Source organism: Carassius auratus, chromosome 10 (genome assembly GCF_003368295.1).
Source record: "Carassius auratus strain Wakin chromosome 10, ASM336829v1, whole genome shotgun sequence".
Classification (NCBI taxonomy): Eukaryota; Metazoa; Chordata; class Actinopteri; order Cypriniformes; family Cyprinidae; genus Carassius; species Carassius auratus.
In genome coordinates, this window is record NC_039252.1 from 10,382,798 (window position 1) to 10,397,988 (window position 15,191).

The 15,191-nt window shown below is 37.7% G+C and overlaps 1 protein-coding gene across 1 annotated transcript; it reads right to left on the reverse strand.

Moving 5' to 3' along the window:
* Positions 1 to 1,903: 1,903 nt before the first annotated feature.
* LOC113109805 (uncharacterized) lies at positions 1,904 to 14,143 on the reverse strand. Its single transcript, XM_026273573.1, has 10 exons — positions 13,994 to 14,143; positions 12,814 to 13,179; positions 12,612 to 12,730; positions 12,380 to 12,533; positions 12,102 to 12,217; positions 11,840 to 11,993; positions 3,729 to 4,094; positions 3,527 to 3,645; positions 3,295 to 3,448; positions 1,904 to 2,246 (listed from the first exon to the last, which is right to left on the reverse strand). Coding segments are annotated over exons 1-10 (1,611 nt in total). The 5' UTR covers positions 14,055 to 14,143; the 3' UTR covers positions 1,904 to 2,244.
* Positions 14,144 to 15,191: the final 1,048 nt, after the last annotated feature.

Genomic DNA, 15,191 nt, shown 5'->3' on the forward strand with positions numbered 1-15,191 from the left:
AGTTTCCTTCTTGTGTTTTGTGAAATAGGCTATGTCAAATCTGTTGTTTATCTTGTGTTTTTCTATTAAAAAATATTTTGCCTTTATGTTTTGTTTTTTTCTTGTATTGATTTCTTGTGAGCAAACTCTGATTAAAAAAATTGGTGAAAAGTATACAAAATCAAACAGGGCCGCAACTACCATAGACACTGAGAGGCAGCAATGTGTTAAATATTCAATGATTGGTTTTTCAATGACCAGCTCTTAAAAATATACCTTTGTTGCTCCGATCTTTAATATTTGGTTACATCCATAAAATCAAATACTTTGTTGAACAGCAATTTTATTGTGAAACAAATCATCCTTTGAATTTACCACTGTAATAAACAACTAAAATATTGTTAAAATATCAAACAAAAAAAGGTGTTTTTATCATGGCAATTTCTTATAATATTCATAATATAAGGTATTCTGGTGATATTTTTCAAAAGACCAACACATCTTCATTTTCTAGTTTCTGTGTTCTGTGTATCAAAGCTTTCATGCATTTTCTATGAGGCAAATAAAAGTGAAAATAGAATTTTGCCCATATTTTGCCCAGTTGATGATTTTTCTTATAAATTATTGGTGAATTACCTGCATACGTCATGAAGTACAATAGTACATTGGAGACATGATTATACAGTGCAGGATACAGATGATTTAACAGCTGAAACAATCAATCCTTTTTTCTGAATTTTCCATTTCCGACCACAATAGCGAGAGCAGGAAACGTCCCTCTGCATAAACGTGTCGCTGTTGTAGCAAAGAACCACAATGCACAAAACTCTGTACTAAAAGCATCTCTCTCTCTCTCTCTCTTTATCTTGTTTTCTCTCTGTCTTAACACACACACACACACACACACTCTCTATCAGGCATATGTCACTGTTCATCACTCAGAAATGCCTTTCCATCTCCATCTTCTCCCACATTTAATGAAGGCTTGTTCTCAGGAGTAAACCGCATTTTAAAATGCCGAATGTTGTATGAGCAGCCTGAACAAAACCAGAAATTCAGCCTAATTTGCTTTAAGCACCATATAAACAACCACCAGCTGTGCTGTTATCACGAGTTATAATAAATGGTGACCAGAGCTATAGGGTTTGTATTTGCAGGGTAGACCTGTAAGCTTATGGATACACACTGTCTCTGTTGGTCACTGTCTGATGTGGTTTTGGCAGTTGGTTTTTCTCGAGTATCTGAGGTGTAAACTGAGGTTTTATGGGGCCTGAAACAATCAGCTGATAGCCTTCGCTTTGTTAGCAGAACATGCAGCCACAACAGGAGGTCAGTGTTAGCATGTATGCTTTACTGCAAAGCTATCTGATAGTAGATCTCACCTATTTCCTTTGTAGTAGTGAAAAAAATTGCAATAAGTGTCTCTTCTATTGAATTGAGTGTAATCATGATAATACTAATTATTATTAAACTCTAAAGTTAGTTACCTTAGGCCTAGTCATATTTCACGTTTCTGGAATTTACCTGGTTTTTGACCCCACCTCCTCCCACCCTCACAGACTTTTTTTTTCTGTAAATTAACACATTTCAGGGAAATTTTTTACAGAGTTATGATGTAGGAGTAGTTTGTGAAACACAAGATGTTTTTTTTTACAATATATTTAATGTCCGCAAAGCATAGTTAAGCAAAATGAGTGCTTTTTCAGAGGACTTGAATTAAACCGGGTGATTCACATGGGTTTTATTACAATGCCTTCATGAACTTTTTGAAACATCAAGGTATTGGTTGTGTGGACTTTAAATGGAAGGACAGAAATCTCTCAGGTTTCATTCAAAATATCTTTATTTGTGTTCTGTAGATTTACATTTACATTTACATTTAATCATTTAGCAGACGCTTTTATCCAAAGCGACTTACAAATGAGAACAATAGAAGCAGTCAGGTCAACAAGAGAACAACAACAGTATACAAGTGCCATGACAAGTCTCAGTTAGTCTAGTATAGAACGCATTTTTTTTAATTTAATGAAAAAGACAAGATGAAAGAAACTTCATGAGGATGAGTTATTGATGAAACAATTTTCATTTCTGGGTGCGGCCTCTAGGGAACAATCTTCTCGTCAGCATATTTGTGGCCCAGAGTTTGTGGCTTCTCAAGTGTATGATACATTCACACTTGAATATCAGTCATAGGGACATCATGGTTTTTCAATGATGTGTATTTCACTGGTGGTGGGGGAGGTTTCAATGGAGGAGACACATCCATTCTGAAAAGAAAAAGTAAAAATGTAGATATATGCACTGGAAATGTGTAGGATGGGATTACGTAAAAGGACAGAGGAAGTGCTGCTGACTTTGTTGTGTCTCACTTTTTTTTTTTGGTTCTGGTGTCTTCTGTATAGAAGCACAATCAACACGAGCAACATATGTATATGTATATGGGGTCATTTTTTACATTTTCTTTTGTATTATAAATGACACTGGAAATAACAGTTTGACACGTCAGATTACTTTATGGTGTGTATTGAATTATGACCAACCGTAAATCCGTCATATGAGATTATAAAATGCACTAAAACAGTGGTAACATTTCATTTATAACCTATTACATCAAGATTCTTAATGTATCCCAAAGTTGATGCTTCTTTTTTTTAAACCGTCTCTTTATGTGCTATTATTGCAACACCATTTCGGTGTATATTTCGGCGCTCAAAAAACTACGGACTGGTGGCACCTGCTGGTCAAATCTGTGTAAACGCAACAAAAATGTATTTATTACAAAGCAGTTGTTTTAATAAAAGTTTAATCTATTAAACGTAATCTACAAATGATTAAGGAACATCAAATATCCAGGATCTGTCAAATCTGTGTTGTTTTATTAACGTGCTTGTTGTTGCCAGGGCTTGGCAAACTATACTAATTAGAAGGAATAAAATAATACTTGTATGTGGATAATACAAAAAGAACACTATTTATATAATTTTTGTAATATACACACACAAGTATTAAAATTCATTAAGGTAGTTAAAAATAAACCTACATTATAATTTTTTCCCCCCTTTGGAATAATATTTCAGGAGTCGATGCATTAAAAGGAATTTATGGTCAGTTTTGATTTCATGTTGACTTACAGAAGACTCTTTTGTGTGTTTGTGGGTTGAAAAACATGAATTATTTTAAATGGATTTGTTTATTGCTTAAGAGCTTTTATTAGACAAACAAGGATAAAAAAAATTATTCAAAAATGATCCAGTGTGAATCAAAAACGATTCATTTTAGGTGCAATTGATTGATATTCTCAGTACAAACACTCACAATTGACAGTCACTTCGACGGTGGCATTGAGGCCTTGCAGATTTGGGACTAATGAGTCCCATTCAGGTAAACAGATGTACACATCGCTGTCGTTTCTGGTGACATGTGGTAAAGTGAACTCTCCGTTTGAGCTTTCCAGCCAAAATATCTTGTTCTGATGAGAAGAATGAGATCAACATAACAATTAAATAAACTGTGGCATATATAATGTGTATTTTTCTGTGAGACACACCTTTGAACGTTTTAGTTTATAATGGATTGGTGGAGGGATCGCTGAACAAGTTATTTTCATATCATCCCCCTCTTTTATGAATCCATATGGATATGACATCTTCACTGATGCTGGAGGCTCTGAAATTAGAAGACGGATGATTCTTGTTCACTTTTTAATGTGAAATGAATGTGAGAATGTAAGTTAACAGTAAACAGTTTACCTGTAACTTGCAGCTTTGTGATTCTTTTAATTGATCCAGTGGGATAAGAAGTGATTTCACAAATATAGTTTCCAGTGTCGTTCACTCTAACTTCACGCAGAGTGAGGATTGAGCCCTGCAGCTTCCTAGTTTTTGAACTGGTCACTGTCTCCAGAAGAAAACCAGATTGAAAATAATGTATTGGGAACCCAGGATGGAACACAACAATCTTCTGATCAGTCATCTTTTTGTCCTTTCGCTGTTTAATCCACTCCAGCTGGATAATTGTGATGTCATGCTCGTCTGTCACAATGCACTGCAGGCTGATGTTTTGTCCCTCCACAGCAGTTGCAGATATCTTATAATGTATAAGCCCTCCATTCATCCCTGAAAAATAAATTTCATAAGTGAAAGTCAGAGGAGCCTACGGAAATGTCCAATGTCATCTGTAGTATAATCTGATTTCCTTTTATGTATAGAGACCTAGGTCTATACTCCATGTAAAGTTTAAATGTAATAGCTATAGAAATGTGATGTGGTGTAACCATTGAATAAAAAGGAATATTGTTTCCTTACACCTTGAACTCATGTGAGTGTGCATATTTTAGTCATTATTTAAAATGTAGAAAATACGTTTAGAAAAAAACTAAAAAAGTATTTATTTTTCTTTAATTATTCATTTATTTTTCTCTTCAGGATATTTCTGCTTGTTGGTTGGACCATAAACAACTTGAGGTTCCCTGGTGAAGTTTTTAAAATATTTAAGCAGTAATACAATATACTGTAGGCAGTGTATCAACAGTAAATCAGTCTTGTTTGATACATTTTATGCGTATTAAAACATTAATAATAATGAAAAATTGTGCTTGATAAATAATTGATCATGGATTTTTTAAAACATTAATTCTTTGGTTTTGTCTTTATGAAATCAGGACAGTATCATTTTGTAATTTTTTACTTTAGTTTTAACATAGAAATTAAAAAGGTTCATAATACAATAGATTTGCAATAAAGTCACTGTATATGTAAAAGTTTTATTTATTTTTTCATACTTTTCTTTTTTTGAGCACAGTAATAGGTTAAAAAGATGAGTGTCATATTATAGACCACCTGACCAGAGCACAAATCAGTCTAACAGCTGCTAAAAATTTGTTGTAGACTTTGTGAGTAGAAATAACAATTCTAGCCCATCTTACCTTGTATCATGCATAAAAAGATAAGAAGTTTATAAACTGGCTCTGTCATCAAAAAATCCATATCTCTGTGAGGACAACAGTCTTAACCCATTTAATCCCAATTTTTTTTCCCAGACATAAAAATATCCAAATGATGTGTCATTAGCAACTCTTCGAAATAATTACTATTTTTTTTATTATTATTATTATTTTGGAAAAGTGTGTGAAAAAATTTGTTTCATGTTCGGTCACAATTGTGACCGTTGGGATAATGTGTGTACTGAAATAACATATTTCTGCAGTCATAAAAATGGTTTAATATCTTAACCCAGCTATTTAAAACTGTTTGATCACAGTCTAGGGCTACTATTATGCTTAAAAACTTATGGAACATTGATAGGAAGGGTTAGGGTTAGGGTTAGGGTTAGGGACCGGACACTTAAAGCAAAAAAAATGTTTACCTTTTTTATATTAATGATTAGAGTATTACAACATCATTATTGTACATTTTTTGTAACATTTGAATTTTTCATTTAGTGCAATATTTTGTCACTGAAACATGACATTTAATGTCATTTTCACTAGCAACTGCAATTAAATTTATATTGTATATCTAAGTTCACTGATATCCCTCTAGTCACTATTGTGACCATCAGCATGTTTACTCATTCTATGACCACACTCAACAAAACTAAATACATCTGAATGCTTATATTTATTCTAGACACCCTAAAGATCACGTGTACCAAACATCTTTGTCATATATTCATGTTAAGACACTTTACTAGCCTTTAGTGTTGGAGCTTTGATGCAGCCATCATCTTCTCAAGGTGCAAACAGAAAGTAAACTGCTCTGGTCATGTGACAATTTGCACTAATCACGTGAAACTGCACATATTTAATTGAGATTTCAAAAATATTTAATAATTTTTTCCATATTTGCAGGAAGTACGCGAACACATCAGTCAGTAAGGTTTTTAGAGCTTTATAACTAAAAACTTTTTTTACAGTCTTTATTGTGACCGGTGGGATTAAACGGGTTAACAGAGAGTGTCAAACAAAAGCAGAATCACAGGCACTGGAAAGAAGCTACACCACCACTTCTTTATTCTAGTCTGTCTGAATCAACAGTTTCTTGGTATTGCTTAAGCTGTGCAGTATACTGTTGTTCCCTATTTATACTTTACTCATACTGGTCTGCTAAGACACTTATGGGGAAAAGTCCTTTTTCTCCCATGAACTGAAGCCTTTTCAATAACTCAGTGTAACTCCATGGCCATTGGTTCATGCAGTACACTTAAAAAAAAAATGAACTAAAGGCTCGGCAGTTGTGCTGCACAAATCCATGGCCACGAAGACCTCCAAAGCCAACCAGAATGGAAATTGACGGTTGGCCAAATGCTACCCGTTTCTGAAGCATCAGGGACCCTGGCCCAAAATATCTCTGGATCCTGCACCACAGGCATCGCCCTGATCTAGGGGACAGAATGAGGAGGGGGCTAAGTCTCACTGCAGCCAGACCACCCCCCAAGCTGCCTCTCTGTTATAAGAGTACTGTGAGGGACCGGACACTTAAAGCAAGCCATCCCCAGTGTCAAAGTGGGTCTTGGGGATAATAGATAATAGTTCACTCAAAGACCCCCACATTACAACAGAGTGGTCCCCACGTCGGTTCAGAGCAAGGGCGCACACGTCCTGGCAAACATCTGCTGGCAAAGGGAGCTATAGAGACGTTTTCTCCAGCTCAGAGCGAGTTAGGCTTCTACAGCTGTTACTTCCTTGTCACTAAGAAGGATGACATCCTGCAGCCTGCAGCCCATCCTCGATCTCGGATGCCTGAATCACACCCTTATGAAACGAGCGCACAAGATGACTTCACTGAAGCAGATCTTTTCGCATGTCTGCCTAGAGGACTGGTTCTTTTTCTGGACTTGAAAGATGCCTACTTTCTTGAGATTCTTGTGATTCGCCTTTGAGGGAGTGCCTAATCAATACAATGTCCTTCCCTTTGGACTGTCCCTGGCTCCGCACACTTCCACAGAGTGCATGGATGTGGCTCTTTCACCTCTGAGGCAGAAGGGAATCTGCATTCTCAATTACCTCAACAATTGGCTCGTTCTGGCCCAGTTGGAGGAGGAGTCACTATCTCACAGAGGCAAGAGTACACTGTCCCCAAGTCAATGAGTATCATTCCTGGGAACAGTGTTTGACTCAACCCAATTGAGAGTGGTGGTTGCAACAGTGCATGCTCTGGTCATACAGCAGCTCGAGGCTTCCTCCAAGGCCCGCTCACTCAAGATGTTTCAAAAGATGCTGGACCTAATGGCTGCAGCATCTCCAGTGCTACATTTGGGCCTGCTTTGTATACACATTGCTGAAAGAAGCAAGCACATAGGTATTTGCATGAAAGTAATGGAAGTTACTGTACCAAATCAGGGGACGAGGCCAAAACAGAGGGGCTTTTTCAACCATGTTACCTAATTGGCTGACATCATAGTGACAGGGAAGGGGGTAAAACTCCCAGCAGATTTAAACCACCCACAAAGTTAGAAACGCCCACTTAAGCTCTGCAGAGATCCCAATCTTGAAATAAGGAATAATTGATGACAGGCAGGGTTCTAAATTAACTTTTTTGATCACCAGCCAATGTGGCTGGTAACTTTCTAAAGTTACCAGCCAATCAGAATTTCCACTAGCCATTTTTTTTCCGGTAAAAATAAAAAATTATGAGTGCCACTAAATGCATTTGATCATTTTATTAACATTGTTGAGATGAAAAACATCAGTTTATAAACCGTACTCACGAATTCATAAACTGTTACCTTGGTTTAACAAATTGTGCCCACGAATTTCCAATCCGTGCGCTCAGTTTTTGTAAACTGTACCCTCAGTTTTTGAATCCGTACCCACAAATTCATAATCCGTGCGCACACTTTCGCAATACGTTCCCACCAATCTGTAAACCGTACTCACGGATTCATGCAGCAAGCTCCTGTTAACATACAGTTTTATTGACTATTATTATGTGGAATATGTTTATTAATAATAAAGGAATAATCTTTTAATAGCAACTGATTATTATTGTACAACAAACCTGGCATTGTGACTAACTCTGGAGTAATTTTTTCCTGTTCCTGTTGTTAATTGTTTTGGATAAAAGTTTCTTATGCATAACCTGTATAATAATATATAATAATGATAAAAATAAAAATAAAGTTATTTTTATCATTTTAATTTGTAGGCTAAATAAATGAGTACAAGAAAATAATTCATGAATTGCTTTATTTTTAAATAAACTTTGACAGTTTTGTAAATGCTTTTCTACAATTCTTTCTTAACATGCATGAAGACTTATTTTTCTGATTTTATTATACTAAGCTCCATCCACCCCACCTGCCGGAGTTAGATGCATGTTTCACTGTTAATGTTATTATTATAAAATGAGGCCGAAAATAACATTGTATTCAATATGCGGAAATGCAAAGTATTAAAAGTGGGTGGGGCGGAATAAGGTGATAATACTACACCGTTTTCAGTCGGTTTCAGTGGTTTCGTGTGCACGCAGATATTTCTTGAGACGACGCCGTGTTTACGGATTTTTTTATTTTAGAACGAGGAAAAATGATCGGATAGGGCAGCGGTTCTCAATTGCAGTCCTCGTGCCCCACTGCTCTGCACATTTTGAACGTTTCTCTTAGCGCTTCAGACATTTGTTCTATATGGCTTGGGCGCCGAGTTGCATTCTGGGACGTGGCAGCCCTGTTGCTAGCCTCCCGAATGTAAACATACAGCTAGTTGAACTGAGTTGGGTCTGAGTTGGGAGAAAGAAAAAAAGATGTTAAAAGGTTGTGACATTTATAGGGATACACTAAATAGGGATGCCAGGGACCGGTATGTGGACAAATCGGCACTATTAATGATTTGGATCCATATTAAATTCCCAACAAATAGTGGAGTACCGAGGGAGACTTGCTGCCGCACTTTTGCATTACAGATATCTGCGGCTACCTTGTTTGTTTTGTGAGCACCTACACTTCAGAATAGTTCAGAAGCTACAAGTCATTGAAGTCTCATGACAGTACACAAATGGATGGGTTCAGGAGCTGCAAATCATAGAATCGGAAAAGTGGCAAACAGTATACAGTAATCCAGTAAGCTGCACTCTACCTAGCTGCTAGTTTAGTAACCGTTCACACATGGACTTTTAACAGTGTTGGGCAGTAGCGTCGCTATAAGCAGCGAAGCTACAAGTTTAACTACATTTCTCAGTAGCTTGGTCGTAGCTTCGCTGCTTTCTGAATCAAATAGCTTTTCAATAGCGAAGCTCTTTTTTTTTACCAAGTAGTGGGGTGGCTTCCACACAAGCTACATTTTCGCAAGCATTTCTGAAGCTTAAACTCAAATCGGGAAATACAACTGCTAAGATCGCTGATCCTGGATCAGTAGTGAGGTGATGGTGCCACTTCATCTCGTGTTTACGGTGGACAGCAACCAACCATCTTTATGATGCATTACCGCCCCCTTCTGCTCCGGATGGTACCACTCCTTTGCCAGTCACGCAAAAAATTATATGATGGAATGATGGCATCGGATGAGGTCGGAAATAGTTAATCCCGAGGAGTGAGTCACCGTGGCCGTACCTCGACAAGTAGCTACATGACACTGACCGAGATAACAGAGAAAATATGTTTTCAGATGCTGCTTGTAAAAATTATCAGGGTCCAGCCTGGCCATATCCTACGTGTAATAATCTCCTACACACACACACACACACACACACACACACACACACACACACTGTTTGGAGGTCTTGCATTTTGTTCTGCAAAGGCCTACAGAATATTAAGCATGCCCATGCAACAGGTGCATACACTTGTGCGCACATTGTTAATTACATCTATTTTAATTGTTTTGGTTGCCAAATTGATAAGGAACACAAAAAACAATTAAACTAAACAATTACACCTACCCACATCTGTTTGACTGAAAGCTTTGAGCACTGAGATAGCATTGACTTGTAATAAAATGTGTTCAACATAACATTTTTATTTTAAAAGTAGCTTAGATGTGGCAAGCTACTGTTGATGTAGCTAAGCTTGCTACATTTCCCAGGGGGGTAGCTTCAGTGTAGTGAAGCTTCATTTACTGTAGAGTAACTGGTAGCTTAGCTCACTACATTTTCCAAGTTGCTTGCCCAACACTGACTTTTAACAATGTGTTTCAAAAGTGTAGTTGGTAGCTGTCCAACCTCCCGTTTTTTCCGGGGTTCTCACGTATTTGAGCTGTTTTCCCGCTGTCTTCCCGTTTTAGTATTTTCCTGTAAAATAACCCGTTAGCCCTACAACCGGACCTGTCAAGTCTCTGTGTTGCTGTCCTGTTGCTACTCCTTGTCCTTCTAGTGAAACAGATGTTTTCAAAGCATCGTTTTGCTTACTTTAAAACAACCTATGCTTGATGTTGGACTTTTTAAGATAGCGTGGTTGTTGTGAGAGCATGATTTCACACCAATCTGTAACTAAAGTCACATTAGACCTAGCTTCACAAATCGCTTAACGTTAGTTAATGCAGCAGTTTTGTAGGAATTTTTGCTGTCAGTAGAGGGATAACAACAAAAAGATGAATGTTGAAATTTCCCGTATTTTGGATGAGTAACCCGAGAAATTTCCCTTATTTTCAATGTTGACTTAAGCTATATAAATTAATATTCAGATGTCTCCGTGGTCGCGCCTCCAAGCAGGAAAGCGGTGTAAAGTTAATCCATTCTCATTTTATTTTCCCTATGGCGATGTGTTGCGCTATTACACCCCACAATACAGCAACGGTTTACCATGGTTGAAATAGATTTTTAATTAATCAAATTAAGACACACGGATGAGAGGGAGTATGTCTAAACACTGCGCAGTAGTCCGAGTAGCAGTAAAGGACGCTATCAAAGTGGCGGCCAAGCCAAGTAATGACGTCACGACGCCCAAGCCCTATTCGAACATAAGTGCCCTCCGAAGTGGATATCACAAGATATTTAGCCATGATTCCAGTTCGAAGCGAACGTAGCTATATTTTCCGATCATAGTGCATTGAAGTGTAGCCTACAAGACGTGAATTTAAATTGTATTGGACGTGTATTGGACGTGGACGTGGCCTACGGAACACAGTTTAAGATATTTTAGATTTAGTCCGAGAGCTCTCAGTCCCTCCATTGAAGCTGTGTGTACGGTTTACTGTCCATGTCCAGAAAGGTAAGAGAAACATCATCAAAGTAGTCCATGTGACATCAGAGGGTCCGTTGGAATTTTTTGAAGCATCGAAAATACATTTTGGTCCAAAAATGGCAAAAACAACGACTTTATTCAGCATTGTCTTCTCTTCCGTGTCTGTTGTGAGAGAGAGTTCAAATCAAAGCAGTCTGGATATCCGGTTCGCGAACTAATCATTCAGTTTACCAAATCGAACTGAATTGTTTTAAACGGTTCGCATCATCGATGGTTCAAAAAATTCAAACGGACCCTCTGATGTCACATGGACTACTTTGAAGATGTTTTTCTTACCTTTCTGGACATGGACAGTATACCGTACCACAGTTTCAATGGAGGGACTGAGAGCTCTCGGACTAAATCTAAAATATTTTAAACTGTGTTCCGAAGATAAAAGTAGGTCTTACATATTTGGAACAGCATAAGGGTGAGTTATTAATGACATAATTTTCATTTTTGGGTGAACTAACCCTTTAATCAACGGCCACGTGACGTCGACCAGCCTAGCGCCAGCCTAGGGTTCGGTTCGGTGAAAAAAAAAATCTAAGATTCGGCCGAAATCGAACCCTGTCAAAAAGCCCAGTATTCCACCGAATCCGAATCTTGGGACTTTATTTCCTTATTATCTACAGTTAAAAAAAATGCAAACGAACTTTAAATTGCCACATGACTGCAATTCCAAAAAAAAAAGTATTTATTTTTTTACCTTCATTTTGCTTTGGGAGAACCTGGATAGAAATCTCAATGTCTGTCTGGAGTTGATTGTCCAGAAAGACAGCTGTCAGTTTGTAAGTTCCTGACTGCTCAGATGTCATGGAGGTCAGAGACAAAGTGTCTGAGAGAGACAGTGTTGTGTCACCCTAAAGAAACATCAGATGGATTTGTAATTTTAGACAGTAAATACACTACAAATGTTTTATTATAACAATACTGCTCGATTTCAATCTCTTAATATTTCACAATCTTACCCTCATCCACTTATACTGCAAGTACTGTGAAGCTTTTGCGATACAAGAAATGACCACATCTTCACCAGCGCTGACGTTTAAAGAGCTGCTTGTGTTACACTCAATGCCATCAAGAACTGTTTGGAAGAACAGGAATTATTTTAAATGGATTTGTTTATTGCTTAAGAGCTTTTATTAGACAAACAAGGATAAAAAAATCATTAAAAAATTATTCAGTGTGAATCAAAAACGATTCATTTTAGGTGCAATTGAATGATAATCTCAGTGCAAACACTCACAATTGACAGTCACTTCGACGGTGGCATTGAGGCCTTGCAGATTTGGGACTAATGAGTCCCATTCAGGTAAACAGATGTACACATCGCTGTCGTTTCTGGTGACATGTGGTAAAGTGAACTCTCCGTTTGAGCTTTCCAGCCAAAATATCTTGTTCTGATGAGAAGAATGAGATCAACATAACAATTAAATAAACTGTGGCATATATAATGTGTATTTTTCTGTGAGACACACCTTTGAACGTTTTAGTTTATAATGGATTGGTGGAGGGATCGCTGAACAAGTTATTTTCATATCATCCCCCTCTTTTATGAATCCATATGGATATGACATCTTCACTGATGCTGGAGGCTCTGAAATTAGAAGACGGATGATTCTTGTTCACTTTTTAATGTGAAATGAATGTGAGAATGTAAGTTAACAGTAAACAGTTTACCTGTAAATTGCAGCTTTGTGATTCTTTTAATTGATCCAGTGGGATAAGAAGTGATTTCACAAATATAGTTTCCAGTGTCGTTCACTCTAACTTCACGCAGAGTGAGGATTGAGCCCTGCAGCTTCCTAGTTTTTGAACTGGTCACTGTCTCCAGAAGAAAACCAGATTGAAAATAATGTATTGGGAACCCAGGATGGAACACAACAATCTTCTGATCAGTCATCTCTTTGTCCTTTTGCTGTTTAATCCACTCCAGCTGGATAATTGTGATGTCATGCTCGTCTGTCACAATGCACTGCAGGCTGATGTTTTGTCCCTCCACAGCAGTTGCAGATATCTTATAATGTATAAGCCCTCCATTCATCCCTGAAAAATAAATTTCATAAGTGAAAGTCAGAGGAGCCTATGGAAATGTCCAATGTCATCTGTAGTATAATCTGATTTCCTTTTATGTATAGAGACCTAGGTCTATACTCCATGTAAAGTTTAAATGTAATAGCTATAGAAATGTGATGTGGTGTAACCATTGAATAAAAAGGAATATTGTTTCCTTACACCTTGAACTCATGTGAGTGTGCATATTTTAGTCATTATTTAAAATGTAGAAAATACGTTTAGAAAAAAAGTAAAAAAGTATTTATTCTTCTTTAATTTATTCCTTAATTTATTTATTTTTCTCTTCAGGATATTTCTGCTTGTTGGTTGGACCATAAACAACTTGAAGTTCCATGGTGAAGTTTTTAAAATATTTAAGCAGTAATACAATATACTGTAGGAAGTGTATCAACAGTAAATCAGTCTTGTTTGATACATTTTATGCGTATTAAAACATTAATAATAATGAAAAATTGTGCTTGATAAATAATTGTTAATGGTTTTTTTAAAATACTTAATTCTTTGGTTATGTCTTCATGAAATCAGGACAGTATCATTTTGTAATTTTTTACTTTAGTTTTAACATAGAAATTCAAAATGTTCATAATACAGTAGAAGTGCAATCAATCACTATGTCTACGTATATTTTTATTTATTTATTCATACTTTTTTTGAGCACAGTAATAGGTTAAAAAGATGAGTGTCATATTATAGACCACCTGACCAGAGCACAAATCAGTCTAACAGCTGCTAAAAATTTGTTGTAGACTTTGTGAGTAGAAATAAAAATTCAATCCCATCTTACCTTGTATCATGCATAAAAAGATAAGAAGTTTATAAACTGGCTCTGTCATCAAAAAATCCATATCTTTGTGAGGACAACAGTGTTAAAAGAGAGTGTCAAACAAAAGCAGAATCACAGGCACTGGAAAGAAGCTACACCACCACTTCTTTATTCTAGTCTGTCTGAATCAACAGTTTCTTGGTATTGCTAAAGCTGCAGTATGCTGTAGTTCCCCATTGATACTTTACTCATACTGGTCTGCTAAGACACCATGGGGTTCTCCCATGAACTTAAGCCTTTTCAATAACTCAGTGTAACTGCATGGCCATTGGTTCATGCAGTACACTTAAAAAATGAACTAAAGGCTCGGCAGTTGTGCTGCATGAACCTATGGCCACGAAGACCTCCAAAGCCCACCAGAATGGAAATTGACATTCTCGGTTGGCCAAATGCTACCTGTTTCTGAAGCATCGGGGACTCTGGCCCAAAATAGCTCTGGACCCTGCACCACAGGCATCGCCCTGATCTAGGGGACAGAAAGAGGAGGGGGCTAAGTCTCACTGCAGCCAGACCACACCCCAAGCTGCCTCTCTGTTATAGCAGGCAGATTTAAACCACCAACACCAAAAAGAGAGCAGATTTCCTCTTCCATTTCTCAAGAGTACTGTGAGGGACCAGACACTTAAACCAATCCAACCCCTGACTTCCCGGGCCGAGGCATGGCAATACATCCCCAGTGTCAGAATGGGTTCTGGGGATAATAGAGCAAGGCTATTCAGTTCACTCGAAGACCCCCACATTACAACAGAGTGGTCCCCACTTTGGTTCAGAGCAAGGGTGCACACGTACTGGCAAACATCTGCTGGCAAAGGGAGCCAAAGAGACGTTTTCTCCAGCTCAAAGCGAGTTAGGCTTCTACAGCTGTTACTTCCTTGTCACTAAGAAGGATGACATCCTGCAGCCTGCAGCCCATCCTCGATCTCGGATGCCTGAATCACACCCTTATGAAACGAGCGCACAAGATGACTTCACTGAAGCAGATCTTTTCGCATGTCTGCCTAGAGGACTGGTTCTTTTTCAGGACTTGAAAGATGCCTACTTTCTTGAGATTCTTGTGATTCGCCTTTGAGGGAGTGCCTAATCAATACAATGTCCTTCCCTTTGGACTGTCCCTGGCTCCGCACACTTCCACAGAGTGCATGGATGTGGCTCTTTCACC